Source organism: Phocoena phocoena, chromosome 11 (genome assembly GCF_963924675.1).
Source record: "Phocoena phocoena chromosome 11, mPhoPho1.1, whole genome shotgun sequence".
In the NCBI taxonomy this organism is placed as follows: domain Eukaryota; kingdom Metazoa; phylum Chordata; class Mammalia; order Artiodactyla; family Phocoenidae; genus Phocoena; species Phocoena phocoena.
Genome location: NC_089229.1, coordinates 46,464,034 through 46,486,362, shown reverse-complemented (window position 1 = coordinate 46,486,362; position 22,329 = coordinate 46,464,034). Strand labels below are relative to the sequence as shown.

The 22,329-nt window shown below is 39.5% G+C and overlaps 1 protein-coding gene across 1 annotated transcript in view; it reads right to left on the bottom strand.

The window, feature by feature from the left end:
• Nucleotides 1-22,329, bottom strand: part of PTPRR (protein tyrosine phosphatase receptor type R) — a 248,124-nt gene that overhangs the window by 3,625 nt on the left and 222,170 nt on the right. Inside the window, exons 11-13 of the mRNA XM_065888284.1 lie at nucleotides 17,510-17,620; nucleotides 16,040-16,197; nucleotides 12,366-12,479 (exon numbers count right to left, since the gene is read on the bottom strand). Of these exons, the coding sequence (XP_065744356.1) occupies nucleotides 12,366-12,479; nucleotides 16,040-16,197; nucleotides 17,510-17,620 (383 nt within the window). The remainder of the gene's footprint in view (nucleotides 1-12,365; nucleotides 12,480-16,039; nucleotides 16,198-17,509; nucleotides 17,621-22,329) is intronic.

The window sequence follows — 22,329 nt, the reverse complement described above, 5'->3', positions numbered from 1 at the left end:
CTCATTAGTTGTAGGCTAGCAAAATTCTTGTGGGTCTCAAGGCTTAAGGAAGGTATAGGAAAAGTTAGGTTACTTCCCACTTGTTTTGAAAAATAAAAGGGAGAGCACTGACATCAGAGGGATCCTCTGAGATCATGTATTCCAACTGCCAACAAAATGTTGTCTTTCCAAAAGGGAGCAGTCTACATGGTAGATGGTCAGCTAGTTTCTGCTGGAGTGCTCAGGCTTTGCCAAGGTTGGCAGGGAAACTTCTGAAGACATCAGAATGAATCTGCCCCTCTCTAACTTTCACCCGCCCCATTGGTCCAACTGAAATAACCCCAAAAAACCTTAAGGTTCCTCTTATAGTCACACAATAGTCTCTAAATGCTGGAAAACAACCATCAAAGTCCCGTAATCTTTTCTTCTCTAGACTAAACATCCTGTGGTCACTCAATATTTCTATGCAGGCTGGTTTCCCTGTCACTCACCAATCTAGTCTCCCCTTTCTACAGGCTGTTTTTATCAAATATGACCTCCTTAGAGTGTTATGTCTACTCCCAATGAGATCCAGTCAGTGGGAATATTTTCCCCCTTGAACTCCACGTTATAGACCAATGAGCTTGCATCTACAGGTGCACTGGGTGGAAAGATCCCACAGTGCCTACCTAGTGCCTGGTGCTTTGCAAGCATTTTAGGATAGTAAGTGAAGCTTTGGGTTAATGAAAAAGTCCACAGGATTTTTTTGAATGTGAAAATTACAGCTCTCTTCCATCCTGTACTTATGCTACTGAGTTTTTTCAAACTAAATGCAGAACTTTTTGTTTATTCCTATTAACTTCAACTTGTTGGTTTCAGCACAAAGTTCTTATTTACTGATATCACTATTTCTATCATTCAGTATATTAGCCTCTATTTCTCACCCCCAGATTGGTGTCTCCCAGATAGTTAACAAGCATGCCTTATGTCTTTTTATCTGCCATTTATAAGGTAGTAGAGAAAGACAGGGCTAAGATAGGGTCTTTATTATAAGTAATTTGATATCGTGTGATATACTGTCTAATCCCATTCCAAAATTATGTCTAACTGGGTTTTAGATCCTTTAAGAGCAGGCATGATGTTATAGTCTTTGCATATTTGCAAAAGTGAAAAGCACTTACTAGTCCTAAGTAAACACCTGTCAAGTAAGTTACCCAGGCCATGCTGTCTCATGTTATATGAAAACATATAAACTCCAGACTAAAAGAAGGCAAGGGACATCCCAGAATGCATTAACTGGAGGCTGACTCAAAATCAGGAACTCATTACACTCATCTTTTAAAATATTAAATTTCCGATTGAATATATTGGTATATAGAATTCTCTGTTGATCTTTGTAAGAACTTGAATTCTAGGATTACCCTGCAGATTTTATTCTGTTATGGGACAAATACAGTCTTCTTTAGGCTGGCCATAGTGAAAAATACTCAAGAAGCTAATATAGTGCCTATATACAAAATACATTTATGGAATAAAGAAACAACGTGAGATTAATCATGAACCCTCAAGAGAGCCCTGTACTGATTCAGCCTCCAGGAGAGCTCTGACTTGGACTGCAGGTACCTTTCAGGTCAGACAGGGCTCCATGGACTTGCTGAGGCCTGGATATATAAGTTCCTAAGCAAGCCGGTCTTTGAAGGTAAGAAGCAGGGATGCTCTTTTTATTACTTTAAAAGGCATTATCCAACTCCCTTTTAAAGAGCAGGCACTAAATAATCTTTGACCTCCAACAGATCATAGTTTAAACTTGACCAAAGTTAAGATTTTAAAAGATTTCCATGGTGATCAAGATGCTGCTTCAGTGGAGAAAAGTTGTCATCAGTCGGGCAGCACGCCGACATCACCACCATTACCTAGTACATTATATTAAAGCATTGTCTTCTCATTGGAGAATCCTCTTTGGGCACAAATCTTTTCCCAGGGGGTATAATGCATTAAGCTACAGTATCTACTGCCAAACAGGAATCAGATTATCAAAAAAGGGTGAGGTCATATAAAAGCAGGGCAAGGCAACCCAGTTAGCTGTGAGAGTCACTGTGAGTTTGAAAAGGCACTTAGAATGCCAAAGCATCACGTTCATTACCAGTAGGGACCAAAGTGTGTTAAGAGGTTAAAAGGCACCATACACTGTTGTCAAGACAAATCCTGTCACTACCACTTACTAGCTGCTTTACCCTCATTACATAATCTTTGCAGTGCTGTTCTCTCATCTGCGACATGATGAGGTATTCAAAGAGTACCTGCCTCATAGCACTGTTGTGAACTATAAATGGGACAGTCCATTTAAACTGTTTATTAGCACATAGCTAAGCGCTTGCCGGTACCATAGCGCTAACTGTTTTTATTACTATTGCTCTTTGGTGCTATCTGGTCAAATAGGACTAGTTGGAAGGCTCTGGGATGAGTCCTCTGAGGACCTTGTAGAACTAAGAGCACACCTGGCAGAGGATAGCTCTGCCATATTGCTCAGGTTGGGCAAGCCAAGATGGAAAGATCCCAATATGTTTCTAAATATTAACCAGCCTAGAAGTCACCTACAGTGGAGGTAGATGACCTAGTGGCAAGAAGTGGACTTGGAGTCTGACAGAGACAAGTTTGAATCCTTGCTTTTGAACCTATCAGCTATAGGATTTTGAACAAATCATTTGTTCCTCCCAGCTGGGTTTTCCTGACCTATAAAATGACATTAATGACGAACCTCATCAAGATTGTGAGGATTAAATGAGTCAGAGCCTATCAATGTCTAGCCAAAGGCTATTCACAGAATTCCCAGGAGCCCAGGGTTCTACCGTGGTGCCTGTAGTGGAGAAGGAGGGTCGGCCTTTAGGACTGGCTTCTAATCACAGTTTTGACCAGGGCAGCAGTTCTCCTTTTTACAGTTTTTCTTTTTCTTTCTCTCTTTCTTTCTTTCTTCCTTTCTTCCTTCCTTCCTTCTTTTCTTTCTTTCTTTCTTTCTTTCTTTCTTTCTTTCTTTCTTTCTTTCTTTCTTTCTTTCCTTCCTTCCTTTCCTTCTTTCTTTTATTAATTATTGCTAATGGTTTTCCATATTGGTGTTTTGTAGAAGATTTTGTCTTCCCAGTGTTTTGTTTCCTGTTGTTCACTAAAAAAAAGTTTAAAAACCACTGGCCTGGCAAACGGTGTTTACCTAATAAAGTTTCACTTTTTGCAAGGTTTAAATGAGATAATACATAAAATGCTTAGCACAGTGGCATTTAGAGTACTAAATAAACGCCACGTGTTCTATTTCTTATTCTGTTGGTAAATGCTTAGTTAACATAAGCCCTTAGGGTGATCATGCATCTGGTTTGCTTGGGACAGTCCTGATTTACTCCTGTAAATGGTGTAATTTTTTTGCGGTACACGGGCCTCTCACTGTTGTGGCCTCTCTTGTTGCGGAGCACAGGCTCCGGACGCGCAGGCTCAGTGGCCATGGCTCACGGGCCCAGCTGCTCCGCGGCATGTGGGATCTTCCTGGCCTAGGGCACGAACCCGTGTCCCCTGCATCGGCAGGTGGACTCTCAACCACTGCGCCACCAGGGAAGCCCAATGGTGTAATTATTAATAAAGCCCCATTTCACTCTCAGAAGTGCCTGGGTTTGGATGACATATTATTTGTTCACCCTAATTCTGCCCCATTTCATGCTTTGGAAGAAAGTCACTTCTTTTACTGCAAAAATGGTGTTGGGTGCAAGGCTCTGATTTCTTTGTGGCCACAGAATATGAACAGTGTGTATGGCCAGGCCAGAGAGGATTCAGATATACTGCCCTTCCAGAAATGTCAGAGAGCACATGTCACCTTAGCCCCATCAAACAAAAAAATCAGTGTCTTCTCGGACGCTCTGCAGAAAAGCACATAGCTTTGTCAGCTGAGGGTAAACTCAGGTTAGAAGAGAAAAAACTATATATTTTTTCACCTTCGCTACTGGGAGGGTGTGTTGAAAAAAACCCCTCCAGATGCCCAGGAGAGAGATTTGGTTTTTAACATGTTAAAATTGTGACCTTTTGTGACTATTAACTCACACATACAAAGAGCAACAAGCCTTTCCTGCTGCACCGCCCAGAGCGTATCCGGTCTAATCAGTAGACAGAAGAAATGCTGCAGCGGTGACTCACTTCTGGGCTAACAATGGAACTTACGCTCCTTGGCTTTTTATTATTTTTGAATCTGGAATTCTTTTGGTAAAGTTTGGTACAGTAAATTTAGAACAAAAGTTGTGGACGTTAATGTGCCTCATGGGTCTGATAGCTTGGGCATGAGTCAAACCAGGCTAACGTCTGGGGCTGAACTTGGGGTGTCTCAGACAGACATCTTCCCTGTGTCTATATACCATGTCATTTCAAGGACGAAGAACTTAAACATTTTGATTGTTTCTGACCGGGTGTTTTGAATATAGATACTTTTTTCTACAAAGTATGTGTAGGGCATAAAAGCCAACACAAGTCAAATGATAATTCAATGCACTAGCATACCTTGAGTTCCATTTTTGTTTTTCCTGAAAACTAGCCAATCTTCTTCTGAACACCCAGGTTAACACTCAGTTGACTCCTAGCTGAGAAGAAGGAAAAGGTCGTCCTGACAACCACTTGGAAGATTCGGTTGGCATTATCTGTTTTACGAGAGGACGTCTTGTTATGGTCTCAAGAACTGTGATGTCAAGTAAATCCAAACCGATTTCTAAGCTTTACCTTCAAGTGTTCTGAAAATAAGTAAACCAAAATGTTCAATCCCTGATCTTCAAATGAGATCGTTGAAATTCACTAATTAAGGGGAATCTCTGGGATTAGTTGGGATTGCAGAAGGATATGGCTAAATGTAAGATAAAGGTTGGTAAAAATTATACCAAGAGGTGAAAATTTTAGCTTTGGAATTATTTTAACCTAGTTTTGCTAATATGGACACATATTAGCCTAGGAAACTGGTGGCATACGTATTCCTCTTCTTAGGTTGTTATAGTTAAAAAAAAAATCGTCAAACTGAAGTGATTAATCAAAACATTTAAACAATGATATGACGCACACTGGAAGCATTTCTCTATCCTGTCTGGGAAGCCACAAGTAAGGTCTTTGGATGTCATTCCAATTTAAGGCCTCCAAGGTAAGGATGTACAAAGACAACTGCAGATTTCACTACTGACTCTCAAAAGGGTGGATTAGACAGATTGTTTCCTGTTTCTGGGGAAGGAAAAAAAAGAGGGAAAGCGGAGAAAAAAAAAGCCTTTGGGATCACAAATTATTTTATGTGTTTCACTTCCCAAATTCTGTTTTCAAGTTCTTCCAGAGTTCAGAGGTGTCGAGTGGGATGAAAAGAAATACAGTGAGGAAAAGATTGCCTGAGGTCAACCTACAATGGAACACGTTCTTTGCCTCCCTGCCTAGACGTCTTCTGGTGTCCCTACCTTGCTCCTTAGTCATTCTCCATATGCATGTGAGGCAGTCTCTGAGTATCCTGGGCCATTTTATTATTATGGATTATTATTATTACTTTTAAAGGGACAAGTGCATCTCTCAGACTCAGTGGGTAAATGACCTTCATCACTATCTCACACCATGAAAACAGTATACACAAGCCTAAATGAATCTCTTGTAGCAGGCGCTAAATATGATGAAAGTGTTGGTTTAGCTTTAATAGCAACTGGAATTCTTAATTAGGTGGTATCGTCACAATAATTTAGCGATATTTAAGATGAGAAGATTTAAGCAAGCCGTGGAAGGGCTAAATAATAAAACAGGATTCATTTATAAGCATTATGGGATTCAAAGTATAACCATCAGGCTGGGGTCCATGAAATATTTTACTCTTGAAAAGGGGTCCTCAGACCAGATGAGGTTGGAGGCTTCTGATATGCACCACTTCTCTTTCTCCACATGTAGACACAGAGGCTTAGAGTGACAAGTGGTCACACTGGAAATTAGGGTCAGAGCCAGGATTAGCACCAACATCCTTGACATCTGGTCCAGGAATCTCTGGCATCTCTTTCTCTAGTGGCTGCCTGCTTCCCACTCCCACCAGCCAGTGCTCTGTCCCAATTGCCTGCTACTACCTTCGTCTTTTAATTAAAAATGAATATCATAGCAACGAAGGAATGATCCATGAACACACTTCTAAATAAAACACCTGTGGGTGCCCTGCACTGAATCTGAACTCCTATTTGGAAAAAAGAAATCCCATTTTAGTTCAAAATATGCTCAAAAGTATTATTAATAGGAGAATCACAGGCTCATGAATCTGCAGTGAGAACTGTAGTATCTATTAATAGAAGTTGCCTGAAAGCCAATAAAAATAATGTCTTGCCAGAGAGTGAGGAATCCAGTAAATGGTTCTGTCATTGTTGTTACACTGGAAACATCCATTCAGCATAACACACTCATCTCTAAACCAGACCATCTGAATTTATTGCTAAAATGCAGACTTGTGATGAGTACAAATTGCCGGTTTCTGTTATGTTGAATAACAATGATCAAGCATTGTAATTTTTTCTTTCTTTCTTTCTCTCTCTCTCTCTTTTTTTTTTTTGATAAGGTCTTTGATCCTACTCAGTGCTCAAACTGTTGATTGATCAATCATGGAAGCCATTTCCAGTACCAAAACCACTTTCTTTTTCTTTGCTGTGAGCCAGGCTCTGGACTTCTCAGAGGAGGCAGATAAAAGTGGTGGGGGGTAAACTATAAAAAAGATGCAATGTGCAGCCTTGGATCACTAGTGGGCAGAGGCCATTGCTAAGGAGGGTATGGGAGGATAGGAAAAATTCTATGGAGCTTGGACCCTGCAGAGTACAAACTATTAGCCCTCTGATATATTGGCTCTGTCTTTTGTAGCCCTTATTGTGTTCAGCTGGATGCTTCCAATTAGTCCCACCCTTTCCTTTCCCCTTTTTAATGGTCTCCACCCAGGCTCAAATTCCTATGCCATCTCTAGTCTTCTCTTCGCCACCAAACTTCTTGAAAGAATAGCTTATATTTATTATCTTACAACTTCTTTCCCTCCCTTTTAGATAGTGTCCGAGGAAAGTTTTGTGTGGTCAAATAAATGTGAAACAGTCCTTCAAGGAAGTGTAATAGATTTCCATGCTGGGGGACACTTCAGATCCTTTAATGCTTTAATACTTCTTGTGAATATCCAAGTGGAGAGGGGTTCTAAGAAATATAGCATATAGCTTTTTCTCAAAATTAATTGAGAAGCTTTTAAATTTTATTTTATTATTATTTTTTTTTGCCTGAGTACAGGCTAAGAGAGTCTGACACTTAGCGGGTTCTCATAGTGTAATTAATCGTTAAAATGTGCCCTGAGAAACACAGTCTGGAAAAGTCTGTCAAGGAATCCAATTTGCTCTACCCAGGCGCCTGATGCATGTTCAGCAGTAGATGTTTAGTAAATGTTTGTTGAATGAATGACCGTATGCATGATTCAGGAGAACTGCTCTGAGCAGAGATCGTGGGTGACTGTTCCACAGGACACAGAATTCACACCCATCTACAAACATCCATCCTAAAACATCCCCCAACAGGGTCGACTGCATGGACCCGACATGCTCAGTCACGCCAGCCCCATCTCCCTGTGCTGAGAAGGACCCCGTATTGGCTTCATGCTTTGCTGTTGCCACCTTGAAAGAGTTAATCATTTTTTAAAATGGGGCTCCACATTTTCATTTTGCACTGGGCCCTGCAAATCAGGTAGCGGTTTTGCAGCTCTTCTGCCCTCACCTCCCCAGTGCCCAGAGCTGTCTATCAGTCTCAATGGCAGGGCCTCTTCTGGAGCCCTCTCTTCAATTCCTCTTCATCAAGACCTCAGTTCTGAATGTCTTCCCGATGTGTGGAGTTACACACTCTCTAGCTAACATACCCTCTAGCTAACATACCCTAACTGGAAAAGGATAGATCACCCTGTTTAAAGTGTTAATAGCCAGGAAGACATAAGGTATCACTCTCACCTCTCAACTGTACGTTCAAGAAACTTGAAAAAGGAATGACTCTTTAAACCAAAGGCTGGCTCTCTAATAGTAGTCTTTTAAACATTCACTACACACAGATATTTTAGGCACCCTCCATAGTTAGATATTTTGGGATGAGGCAAATTCTCCATGTTCCTCAAGTTATATTTTTCAGGCAACTGCTGACAATATCACTTTATCCATGAAACAGCTCTCCTTCATATTAACCATTGTTTTAAAAATTATAGTGTCATTGCATTTTTTTATCGGCAAAGAATGATCAGAGAGCTAAGTTTTTGTCTAGCAATTCTTCAATAAACGTATTCCAAAAGATTGGTTACTTTTATCAAAAACAGTCATACCTTTTGAGTTAGAAATCAGAAGTCCCAGATGCCAAAGAGGTCTATTTCACCAGTTTTCTTAGCTAGGTGACATTGGGCAAGTTACTTGCTATCTTGAATTCTTTGTTTCCTTATTTTAAAAAAGTGAGGCCAAGGCATATCTCTTTTCTGACTCTTGGGTTCATTTTGGGAGTTAAATGAGGCATGTGCTTTGAAGACCATGGTGTAGCCACCATCATTAAATAAACCTCTGCTGTCAACAGTGCATCTCGGAACGTTCTGAAGACAAAATTGAAGGCAAGGACCGCCACAGAGACCAGGATTGGGTGCAAGGTTTGAAGAACTGATGAATAACAATAAGCTGCAAGAGCAGAAGGACAGGCATTTGGATTTTCTGAGGCCGCTTTTCCCTTTACCAATATGAGTTAAAGCCATGGTCGACAGCAGCAGTCACCTACAGGCCGGAATTCTGAAAGTGAAGTATGACAAGAAAAGAATGAAAAAATGAAGCAAGATGCAAGAAGGATGGAAAGAAGTCGGATGGAGACAAAGAAAGGAGGGTGTTTTCTGTTTTGCTTTTTATAATAACTAAGGAAGTGCACAACAGAAGGAAGAGACAAGAAAAAGAAAATCTGTTAATCCTGTGAAGGAAGGAAGGCAAAGGCAAGACTTTTCAAGGAAAGTTTCAAGGAGACGATCTGCTTCATAAACAACAGAAGCAGCGGCTCAGAATTTATGTAGAAGGGATCTTGATGAATAAATCAGTTAGAATGATATCAAGACACATATTGGCAGTAATTCAGATCCAGGGGGTAGGGAACCCATAGGCTTTAGATCAGCAGAGAAGTTGAATATGTTTTGAAAATCCTATCAGGAGTAAAAAGACAAGCCTTGTGGGAGACCTTGGTGGTGATGGAAGGCCAAGGCTAAAAATTTCTGCCCATTTGCTTTAGGAAGGAAGGAGCCGATAGAGGAGGCATTGTGATATGGTTTAAAAAATGTATTTGTGATTCTCTTCAAAGCTAGAGAACAATTTGGTAGACTTGACAGAGTAACGTGACCGGGAAGTGGAAACCAAGGTGGAGGTCAGGCTATAGAAGCCGGTGGGGGAGGAGGGAGATGGGAGGGCGAATAGACAAGATCTAAGAGTAACAAGAGCCCAAACAACGAGCAAACCAAGCCCCCCCTTTTTTTCAGGGTGTTGTTCCAAATAGGGTCAGAACAGGTGTTGGACATCAACTTGGAGTCCGTTTAGATCTACGTATTTGGCATTCATGGAGCTCTGGCTCTAGCTAATAGGAAAGTGGGTGCACGGACATGAACTGGAGTGCCTGGGGGATATGTGGGTCCCATGCAGGAGCCTTGTTTACAGAAGCACAAAGCAGAAGAGATCAAGGTCACCGCAGGAGCAACTCCAGACTGACTGGGTACTGTCCCTCACTCTCTGACATAGGTCCCCTCTTCTTGGTGAAGGTAGGTTGCGGAGTCTGAAGTGAAGCAAATGGATCCTGTTCCAGTTGGGGTGGGCAGTAGTGGATGGAAGGCAAGGGGGTTTCAGGAAACCAAGACAGCAATTATAAGAGGAGGGGGAGAGAGAATTGAAGCTGATCTTCTTATGCACAAAAAGTAGACATTTTTGGAAGTAGTTACATGAGGGCTATGGAAAGGCAGAAGTGGGGAGGGGGGTAGAGAGAGGGTAAGAAACCTAGACTAAATGTTCTGCTCAGTACTCCACAGGTATAATCTCCTCTTAATGTTACTGCAACCCTGTGGCGTATATATTATTAGTTCCAATTTATAGATACATGTTCAGGTTCTTGCTATATTTATTGATAATAACTGTGGCTAACCTTGGTTGCATGCTTAAGTGCCAGCCACTTTACAGATGATCTCTTAATCCTTATAACAACATAAGAAGTAGATACTATTATTACTTCCATTTTCCAGATGAGAAAATCAAGGCATGGAGAAGTCTTATAATTTGCCCAAGGCCACACAACCAGGAAATGGTGGGAGCCAGGATGCAAAGCCAGGTAATAGATTTCCAGAGTCCATAATCTTAATCATCAAGGTAAACAGCTTCTAATAAGCCAAAGTTAAGAGAAAAATAGAGGGAAGATACACTGACAAAGACTTCGAAATTACTATTTAAAAGGAAACAAAGAACGATAGTGATGGGGAGGGAAAACCTCATCTGGAAAGGAGATTTGAATGTTTAGTTTTTAGAGACTGGAGAAACTTCACTGATGATCTTAATAATAATGAAGATGATAGTAACGAAGTGAACATTTACTGAAAGGCTTCCTGTGTGCCAGACTCTGTTCTGAGTGCTTTATATATATTTTCTCGTTGAATTTTCCGAACAATTCTTTTGTCTCTATTGAAATTCTAGGACCTAGTACATAGTAGGGGCTCAACAAATATTTATTGCATGACTTAAAAATGTGACTTTTGTAGTTTTAGGAAACTCGGTCACAGGGCTAAATTCCAGGAGGCTCAGGTCCTGTGACTCTTGTTTTATTACCTCAGAGCATTTATCTCTGTCTGAAATTGTCCTGTTTATTTCTGTGCTGTTTATTATCTCTTCTCTTCTCTCTGTTAGCATCTAAACTCTAGGAGAGCAGAGCCACACTCATCTCCTTTAAGTACGTGCAGCATCCAGAAAAATGCCTTGCGTTTAGGAGATGACTCATAAATGTTCGCCGTGCGAATGAAAGAAGAGAAACCATAGCTCAGCTCTCAGAACAACTCTTCATCCACGATAGCACAGCAAACTGCAGAGCAGGGAGGTCCACTGCTCATGTTCCCGCACAGCATCTTCCTCTCTGTGCCTGCTCTCGATGAGCACCTGTGCACGTTCTCGGTCACTGACTCAACTGTTCATTTCCCCAGGCTTAGTTGTGGAGCAAGGAAGAAAAGAAATTACTTGTTTGTTCTGTTTTCAGTGCATAAACAGACATCATCACAAAGGTGATCAAACCATCTATACATAAACATGACTCTTCCAACTCACACCCATTAGGATGGCCACTCCAAAAAACAAAACTAAACAAACAGAAGTTGGAACCCCTGTACACTGTTGGTGGCACTGTAAAGGGTGCAGCTGCTGTGGAAACCAATATGGTATTCCTTGAAAAGTTTAAAATATTACCATATGGTGCAGCCATCTCATTTCTGGGTATATACTCCAAAGAATCTCAAATAGCTATTTGTACATCCATGTCCATAGCAGCATTATTCACAGCAGCCAAAAGGTGGCAGCAACCCAAGTGTCCATTGACACATGAATGGATAAACCAAATACGGTATATACGTACAATGGAATATTATTTAGCCTTAAAAAGGAAGGAGATTCTGACACGTGCTACGGTATGGATGAATCTTGAAGATATTATGCTAAGTGAAAGAAGCCAGTAACAAAAGGACAAATACTGCATGATTCCACTTACATGAGGCACCTAGAGTAGCCAGACTCATAGAGTGAGAAGGTGAATAGTGGTTGACAAGAAATGGGTACTTGTTGTTTAACGGGTACAGAGCTTTTCAAGATGAAAAGAGTTCTGGATTAGGTTGCAGGACAATGTGAATGTACTTAACACTCTTAACTGCACTCTTAAAAATGGTTAAGATGGTAAATTTTGTTACCTGCATTTTGTGCAATTAAAAAAGGAACAGTGGGAAAAAAGCCGATTCTTGGTATTATGACATATGCCTCATTTTTAAGGATCAAGATCCTAAAGCGAATGATTCACTTAAGTCACATGAAAATGCGAAGTCCCTATGGAGGAACAGAGGTGTGAGATTAAGAAGGAACAGCTACCACCATAAACAACCTGCATCAAAGACAAGGAAGGGTTAAGCATAAGCTCTTGGCTTTGGACTCCTGAGGGTCAGTGTTGCAAATAAGTTTCTTTGATGGCTTTTTAATGTAATGTACATTCCTAAGCATTTTACACAAATCTCTACAGAGAGTTAGGACTGCAGAGCCTGTGGTGTTGACAAAGTCAGGCTGATCGGATTAGGTTGTGACGATGACGCTGCTCTGAAGTGTCTCTCACCCTCTGCCCCCGACACTCACCTGTCCACACGCAGCTGGCAGACGATGCTCAGCGCGTCCACAACTCCTTCTTCTCTCAACTGTCGACAGCCGATGGATGTAGCAATAAAACACCCCGTCCTGCCTATCCCTGCACTGAGAAGAAAAGGTAACGCATTAAAAGGTGCAGGAAAAATAGCAAAGGTAAAATATATTCTTTTAAAAAGGTACTTTTAAAATTGGAAACAATTGCGATTAATAGTAGTAATTACAGCAGCAACAGCTCTCATGTACTGAGTGTACAAACCCGGCCCTGTGCTGAGTGCTTTAATGGCAATTCTTCCCTTTAGGTCTAAGCAGTAGGATGAATGGAGTGGAGGGAGGTAGTAGTGGGGGAGAGAATAGCGAAAAAGGTACTAGTTGTTCTACAAAGAAGAATTAAGGCCTGAAATTAGGTAAGGTATGGGCAGTAGCAAGGAGGGGAAAGACTTATACACATCATAAATGTGAGTGTGGAGGAGTGGAGCTGAACAGTGAGAAAAGCAAGAAGTCCAAGGTGACTCGCCTGGAGGACTGGAAGAATGGCAGCGTTTGTCGAGAGGAAGGGGGAATTCTGGAATGAGGGCTGATTTGAGGGAGAGAGTGGGGACTTTGGTCTTGGATATACTGATGTGGAAGATGCTAGTGAATAACTGAAGATTCAATTCAGTTAAGGAGAGAGGATGTGGCTAGAAGCACATATTTCCAAGTTTTTTTTTTTTTTTTTTTTTAATCAAGGTAACAGTTAAACAGACATACTACCTGTCATGGAAGGTTTACTTATGAATCTCCTTCAGACGGTAAGTCATCAACTTAACAAACAAGCTTTCTCTCTCGCTCTCTCTCTCAGCAATTTCAACCACAAATGTAAATTTCTCTCAGATCTCCACTTAAATTCCCCAAGTTTCTCCTAAACTCTAGATTGGCATTCCACCTCCTAGCTGGCACTCTTGCTGTTGCTTTTTTACACTTGCTGCATTTCAATGTATCTAAATTCAGTGTATCTAAAACAGAATTAATTATCTTTTTCCTCAATGGCATTACCAGGCAGCCACCAGTTTTCCAGCCTAGAAATCTTGGAGCTATTTTCAACATCTCCCCCTCTCTCAACTCCCACATCCAATCTGTTACCAATTCTTATATTTTCCACCTCTGCGGAGCTGTTGTGATCCATGCTTTCCTTTCTATAAACTGTGCTCACGTTTTTGAAATCTTACTTTATGATTAGCAATGATCTCATTATGGTTTCCAAGGCTCAAGACTCTTCCTGGGCTAATTCATGATATACACAGCTGCTAGGTTCATCTTTCTAAAACAGGGACCGGATCATATTACTTGCTACTCAAAAACTGTAGATGGCTCCCAACGGTCACAGCACAATGTCTAAGCACCCTTCCATGGTATTCAGGCCCTTACATAATATGACTGTCACGAACTTTCAAGCTTTTTGCTGTCAACTTTGCACCCCTTGCGTCATTGTTTTCATTTGAATCATTGCAAAAAACTCCTATTTTCTAATTTTTCTTTTTGTGTTAATGGATATTTCTCCAATCGGAAATGCCCTCCCTCCCGCCTTTTAAAACCACAAACATTGGACCTCTTTTCAAGATCCTGTTCAACATTATTCCAACTTTTAGAGGCTTTTTCAATCCTCATGGTTTGAATGAATAATTCCCCTCTTGGCACTCAAATAGCACTATTTCTCCTACATGGCACTTACTTCCTGTTGAATGTGGGTGCAGAGGAATTCAGATGAGGAGTGAGTCCCTTTTAGTTGACGTGTCTATGGAGAGTTTGTCTCAATAAAGAGACAGGACTTGAACTATACCCTGTGAATGGCAGGCATTTTGGTTATCATGAAGGAGAGAGAATGTTCCATGGATGAGAATGGTAAAAGGAAAGAACTGCCGCAGAACACAGTGACAATGAGTAGGCTAGTCTGGCTTAAAGAGAAAGTTACATTAGAGGAACAGTGGGAAATAAGACTGGGAAGGTACAGTGGGGCCTATAAAGGATCTTAAATGGAAAGCTAAAAGGTTTGGACATCATCCGGTAAAAGAATGGTAGTCTTTTTTCTTCCTTTTTTTTTTTTTTAGAATTTGTTGAAAACAATGAGTTTTCACTCCCAGAAAATTCACCTAACTTCATGTATTCAAATCTGTTCAAGTCATTTCAAGTTCACTGGCCCTCATAGCTAAGCCACAGATCCGAGGTTGAGAACTTTTGCTCTAGGGAATGGGCAGCCTTTGAGAAGTGCTGAGCATAGACTCCACGTGATGAAAGAGGGTTTTAGGCGCCTCATCCAAGAGGAGGGCACAGAATAGGCTGTAGTAGGGGTGGAGCATGGGGAAGTGGGGTGTGTATGTGCAATTAGCTGACTTCTTCTAAAATACATGGGTGAGGTCATAAGGGCCTGAACTTGGGTGGTTGGGCAGGAAGTGATGATTATGGGAGAAGCTTTGAAGGGAAAGCCAATCTGGTGACTGATTAGATATGGAGGCTGGAATTGAGAGAAGGGCCAAAGATAACTGTCAACATTTGATGTTGAGTGCCTGGAAAAAAGATGGTCTCATTCTTAGAAATAGCAATCAGAAGGGGAGCTGGTTTCACAGGGGAAATGGTAAGTTCATTTTAGATATCCTGACTGTTTTATGATTTTGGGTGGGGGACACTTCCAGCCCTAAAGTATGGCCAGTTAGGTATTTTTCTTCAGCCCCAAGCTAAGTTTAGGATGAGGCCTAATGTTAGAAACTAGACAATGACACTTTGGATAAATAGACATATAGTAAATTTTACCCTTAATTAAACCACAAAGGTTCAAAAGAAGGCTGAAATTATAATCTAAAATAATATATTTTAATTCTTAACAATATCAAAAACTATCTTACAAGACTTAGGAGAGTCAATAAAGTAACACCAATTATTTGGAGAAAGTATGGAGAATAGATGGCCAGTTATATAAATAACCTTAAAATACATGCTTTAGTTTGGGCACACTAATGGGAAAACAGGGGGAAGAGGTATAATTTAAAGGAGAAGACCTTTAAGCTAGACGTTAGGGAAGGGAACCACTGCGGACATCTGTCACTGTGTCGGCCCAGCCTCCAGTACCGCATGTTCTGGTAACAGCACTTTGTTCTCCTTTTGGCGAATTACCACTTGCCCACTTCCCATTTCATAAATTTATTTCCATCTGTTTTTCATAAGGTAACTTTTAGAATAGTTGACTGGTTTTCACCAAATTTGACATAATAATAAATGTTATCAAGATACAATCCTAGTAAAGTCCAGGGGCCATCTTGAAACAACAAAAGGCTGTTGATAATTAAAAAACCATATATCATTCCTAGCATACGTGAGACTGATGAGACTAATTGAGTCCATCTACGTTTCAAGGTAGAGGACTGAGTGAATAAGTTCCCCTGTTCCCTGAGCTATTAATTAGAAGTGATATTTTCTCCCCTGTGTGACTGTTTGCTGAAAATACGCTAATGATGTCACTTCATTTCTGTTAAGTATCGTCTCGGTCAAGCCACAAGTATGAGGAAGTTAATCATTTTCAATACATATTTAATTTATCAGCCAAGTCAGAACCAGGAAGTAAAACCCAACTTCCACCTGCTCTATGACTTTACGAAGGACAGCTGCTTACGCAGAAAGGACAGCTCATCCCTTACCTGCAGTGGACAATCACAGGCCCTCGGCCCACGGAGGCAAGTCTGTCTTCTTCCACATCCAGCATGAGCTGTAGAAGGGGCTGGGCACTGGCTGGAGTCTTGTGATCGGGCCATGAGGTGTACCAGTAATGCTTCACGTGTTGCGTGTGACTTCCTTGCTGAAAATAGCAACAGCCACCAGATGCTTCATTGTCCTGTGGAACTAAAAGTCACCCAAACCACAATACTGAATGCCTTCTATCACTCCCATCTTGCTGGCAACTTATTTCTAGGCGGAAAAAAAATCTAGGAGATTTTTGAAGAATACTCTTTCACCCTGAGAAAACTTTACTGTAACTATGCTGATGCCAAAGTTTGACAGCCTTGCTCTGTTAAATGATAAATATGTATTTAGTACATATCTTTAAGATATATTTAATATAGAAAACATACATATGCTAAATATATGTTTGTAATTTGTTATAATAAACACAATGGATATTAGATGAAGATATAGCCAAGAAAGAATCAGGATATAGTGCGTTTCCTGCTCTTTGAACATTCCTGAGACGTTATTATAAACATATTGACCAGTATAAGAACGCTTAATTTTATAGTCAGTCTCTCTAATAATTCTACACTCATCCCAAATTCCAGTTTTTCACAGCAGTGAGGAATTCCTGTAGTAAAGGAGCGACAAGGGGGTCACTAGATTAGAAATGCTTTGAGTGAGGGTCCATGCACATCACGTCAAAACCCAGTGGGGGGCCTGGTGTGGACGAGGCACTTGAGAACACCGTGTTGAACAGGTCTCAGTAAGTGCCTCGCGGCTCTGCATCTACCCTCTTCCTCTCTGCGGTGATTCTGTCCCAGTAATGAGGCTCTAGATAGAACTGGAATCTTTGGGATGATTGCTCTCCAGAAGTAAAAACAATACCATGGCAACAGTCCTCAGCATCTGCTGCCCCAAATTTAAATAACTTTTCTATGACATAATGTGGTCCGGGAAAGTCCCCATAAATGACTGTGACTCCAGGTTTTGGGAGATCTCATCAACACTTCAGGCTTTTCTTGCCTCCCACAAGCGCAGATTTTCCCTTTCACAGTTTCCAGGCCTTACTTAAATCTGCTTAGACCAAAGGGACATTAAAAAAAGAAATCATGGTACAGTCTCTAGCACAAGCCTTTAGTTAAAGGCATTCAAAAGGTTAAATCAGAGACGTCATATTTATGCAGAGTAGAAGACCTGAGCCTCCCACTTAGTGAATTTCCTTAATTGCTGCTTATATTAATTTAATAATTCCACATACTGATAGTAACCGATAACAAAGAAATACTTAAGGGAGTGATTATAATTTCTCCTTGATCTTGACATTATTTAATTTACTTAAATTGAATCTGCAGTACTTATTAGGATAAATAATTTCAAAGTAGAAATGTAATCCTCCAACATCGCCTACTTTGTAGGTAGCTACAGCTCCACAGTTTTACCTTTAAGACAAGGTTTCGAACGGTGTAGTTATCACATTCATTTACATTGATAACCAGAACCTCGACTTTCCCATATATTCCTCTCTTTTCTGGCCAGTAAAGCACACATTTCTGGAGGAGGGGAAAGAAGAACAAATATTAAAGAAGCAAATACTAATGGTTTTCAATGGCCTTGGAGTATTTTTTATTCAAGCATCTGAAAATTTTCTATTTAGTTAATATAAAAAAATCAAGTATCAATTTTTACAGTTCTGTAAATGAGCTAAAACCACTGAACCATACATTTTAAATGGGTAAGCTTTATAGTATGTATAGTGTAGTATAAATTATATCTCAATGCTTTTAAATAAAATATCAATTTTTACATATGTCTGCCCAACACTATTAATCCCACACCAAAAAATAATTAAGGCAAAATTTTCCAAATCCCCATAGAGAAATTAAGGACTAATTAAGAACTGAATTAAGAATTAGGAAGCTAAGATCCAAATATTAGAGTTTATCCTGTGATGACTAGGATTAAAACGAATGTTTTCCCACAGTGATTGAGGCAAGTCACATTTCCTGCTTCATCAAAAAAAGTCTCTAATTAGAGTATCTGTAATGTGTTAGGTGCCACAGAATCCAGTTTCCCTTGTATGTAAAGCAGATGTAATGACCATTAATACACCTAAGGTATTATATTTTCTAGGACCAATGACCCTTTCGCCTATGGGATCCATTGAAATAAATGTATAGCAAAATTATTTTAAAAATTTTTATGATGGATCCTCTTTGAAGGGTTTAATAGCAGTGACAATAATTATATGGCGAGCAAGAAAATATAATGTGGTGGTTAAGGTGCAAGCTTTGGAGTCAGAGAGCCTGGGGCCAAATTTTGGTGCTACCATTTATCTGTGAATCCATAAACAGGATATTTAATCTCTCTGGACTCAGTTTCCTCAAGAGTTAATACATGGAAAGCACTTAAGACAAAGCCAGGCATACAGTAGGCGTTAAAAACATGATGTTATTATTATTAATTACTGTTATTTTACAACTACTCAGTTATGGAATGGGTTTTTGATCTAAAGTGATTAGATTATTACTTAAATATGCATTAGATCATGCATTAAATATTATATTATTTTTATGATATCCAAGCTACATTATTTAAAAAACTACAAAATGAGACTCAAGCATACGTATAAGCTCATATTATTTATTATTTTGCCTTTTAAACAACTGCAAAAGAGCTATTAATTTCTTGCCACATATTTTAATGACTAAGAATGTGAAGTGTGAAAGTTGACATTTTATTTTCAGTGCCCAGGGAAGCAATTTAATTTTAGAAATATTGTTTAAATAGAATTCATGATTTTCTTTCAAACACACATGCATATTTACAGAGAAATTCTTTCACTTCTTGCCTTCAACAGGGACTTTGAGGTCCTCAGGACACTTGTTTCTTTACATCTATGTCAAAGGCACGTGACCAAACTTGAAAAAAATTAAGTACTTATAGATTTAAAAGAGTAGCAGCAAAAACATTACAGAATTACAGAACTAAAGGAAAAGACACATAAAGTATCAGAAACAGACCTCTGGGGCTCTATCATGCTAAGTACCAAGTACTCTATGTGATAAAGCCACAAGGAAGTCACTTCACCTAGTGGAATCAGTGTTTTTCATCCACTACAATAAAAACACATTTGCATCCTCTACGTTCTGGTCCTTTTCCAAACAAAGTAAATCATTTTCACCTCTATTTACACGCCACCCCACACCCAAGACTGTCAAGCAATCAGGCTAAAGGCTTACTCTGGCTAATATAACATTAACATTAAAAAAAGAAATCTTTAGCACAGGGAACTATACTCCAAATCTTGTAATAACCTATAACGGAAAAGAATCTAAAAAAGAATTATACATATATATATATGTATATATATATATATATATGTATAACTGAATCACTTTGCTGTACACCTGAAACTAACACAGCATCGTAAATCAACTATATTTTAATAATTTTTTTAAAAAAGCAATCTTTTAAAAATACAGCAATTTCTTTCCCTCCTCATTTACGAGTTGCCAAATGTCTCAAATTCCCCCAGTTTGTTAAAGGTAATCATACTAACCAATGTGCCTGGTTTCTTTCAATGGAGCATCAATTATTTCGCTGCAAGACCCGAGCTATTTTGTGTCTTAAAACCCATGCCTCCTGGATGAATCCAAGAAGAGTGACAAAGAATCTTGAAAAAGGTACTGAACAAAGAAAGAGGCATTCAGCGGCCCAGCAGTCTGGCATACGTGGCCCCATTGTCCAAGATCACGTCTGAGGAGCAGGCCCCTCTTTGGGAAGGTGGCTCTTGAAACCGCTAAGAAAAGCTGCGAGGCAGGAGCTCTCAGCCTGCACCCTGACTCTTAACAATACAATCCAGGCTTGTGCACCTACTTGATAAATGGAAGTGCTGCTCGCTTCTCTCCCAAGCTTGCCGGGGCCCTCTTGAATGTTTTTCTTGACTCTTTACCAAAAATGAAATTGGCAGCAGGCTCCCAGTAGACAATGCAATGTGACTTGTTCATTCAAACAACCCTTAATTAGCATCCCATCTCCTTTCTGAGATACAATAGCTTATTTCTACACACCGAATACATTTTTCCCCCTTTTAGGAGAACGGAGAAAAAGAGACCAGAGAAGTGTGGGTGCTTTTGAATATGAAGTGAGGGAGAGTGGCAAACATAGTTGTTTCTAAGAGCACAAGTTCATGTTCAAATTAGTTTTGTGAAGAGCTTTTTAGGGCTTCTTTATTGTGGTGCTAACAATGATATAAAAAAGGAAAATGCAAGGAAGGAAAATGCTCTCTTACAGATAATATTGTGAAACCATAATAATTGTAGGTAATTTGAAATAGCACGCTATCTAGCAGTACGTAACCCCAAATCATCACTATTCTTCTGCTAGATGGGCTGATTCTTGCAGTAAAATTATCTATTAATTCCAAGAATTCATAATTTGGAGGACAAAGAGGTTTCCAGAAGGTCATGTGTCTCTTGTGCAAACAAGTAATTAGTGAACCCTAACTAAAGATTCTGGACATCAACCAATGTTTCATAATCAGTGGTTTACAGCAAAAGTAGAACGCAATGCAAAGCAAACTGATATTTTTATAATCTTTTTTTCTTTGACCATCCCTCTCACACCCACATTAGGACTATTTGTGTATAAAGAAGGAACAGGTCTAGCTAGTATTTTAGTTGCCTGAAAAAAAAATCTATTTTTAAGTTACTTTCTTTTTAAATTCCATGCACTTAAAATCAAAGAGATTTTGCTCTATGAGCTAAAGACTATCATCACATAGAAAGTGGCTCTAAATAAACAAAAAGAAGATACTCAGTTGAATTTGGGTTACATTTGCATATAAGACAGAATGGGTCAGATTGTCTAAAATTATTATGGTTTTGGTTACTCTAATTCTTAGTGTTCCAATTAAATATTAGTAACATAGGTGCGGCAATTTAATATTAAAAGCACCTTCACCAACCTTATATCACTGAATCCCTTCCACGATCATTTGCGTTAGGTAGAGCAGAGAGTATATATTGTTGTTATTATTATTTTTTTTATCATTTTACAGCTGATAAAACTGAAGCTCAGGTGTTTTCATAAGGTTTTCTGGGACCATCCTCTTGGGGCTAGGACCCTCTGAGCAAATATCACTTTATACATTCAAGTTTCTGTTTTTGATTTCTGCACTAATAACCGACACTTCTTTTTACAGCAATAACCAATGCCCTCCCTTCCCTCTATGAAATATGCTGATGCTCGTGGAACACTGAAAGCCCTCTTTCTGCTCTCTTACTAAGTCCAGCAAGTCTGTCACTATCTGCTGAGCTGTATGTTCAACAAGTGGTATTTATATCCGAACCTCTTAATGACAGTTGTACTTGTTATTAGAGCCCAGTAATTTAATGAAACTTTACATAAATCAATGAAACATGAGGGTGGAAAGAAAAAAAGAATTGTTCTATGAAATAATTGCATAAGCTAATTAGGTTTTCGCTGGGGAAAAAAAGTAAATCAGTAAAGAAAACTGTGGTCAAATCAGGTACAGGTGAGACCATTATAAAAGGGCAAAGTTTGGAAATATAGACAGGATTCTGCTTTCATATTGCTTTACAAATTTTTCTATGTTCTCTCACATTTCAAGAAACTTAAATGGGACATTTCAATGACATATAAAGGGCGTGATTTACACAAACTATATGACCGAGAACCAATATTAAAAATAAAAAAAGACAGTTCCATAATAAAATAATGAACAAATTTGAATATGAACAAATGTACCTGTTTTAAGACAAAGTAAAACATTAGAGTTTTTTTGTGTGTTTGAGTCTCCACTCTTATTTTTTTTTTTTTTTTGGATTAACTGTGTCAAATAAGAAGGCTTCTAACTATAGTTAGAAGTAAGGCAGGCTACAGCAATTGAAAAGAACCTAGCAGATTAAAAATTAAGGTGCCAAGTTATATTTGGAATGTAAGCATGTTTGCAAGGACAGGTGAGTAATTTTTCTTTGGGGCTGTCAGCCTCTGAATTTCTGGCTGCTCTTAATTGCTTGGGTAGCATAACTGTCAAGCCCCTGGTCTTTCAGGAAATGAGCTTAGGCTGCTCGGCATTGCTGGGCAGTGGTAGGTCAGGGTGCTTCTCTAGATACCAAATATCTAATTCTGGTCCTCCAGGACAGCAGAATACCAGTCAGTGGGTCTCCACTGTCTTGCAAATTACCCTCCCTGACCTTGTTTGTACAGACACTCTGATTATGGGACTTTGCTCGTT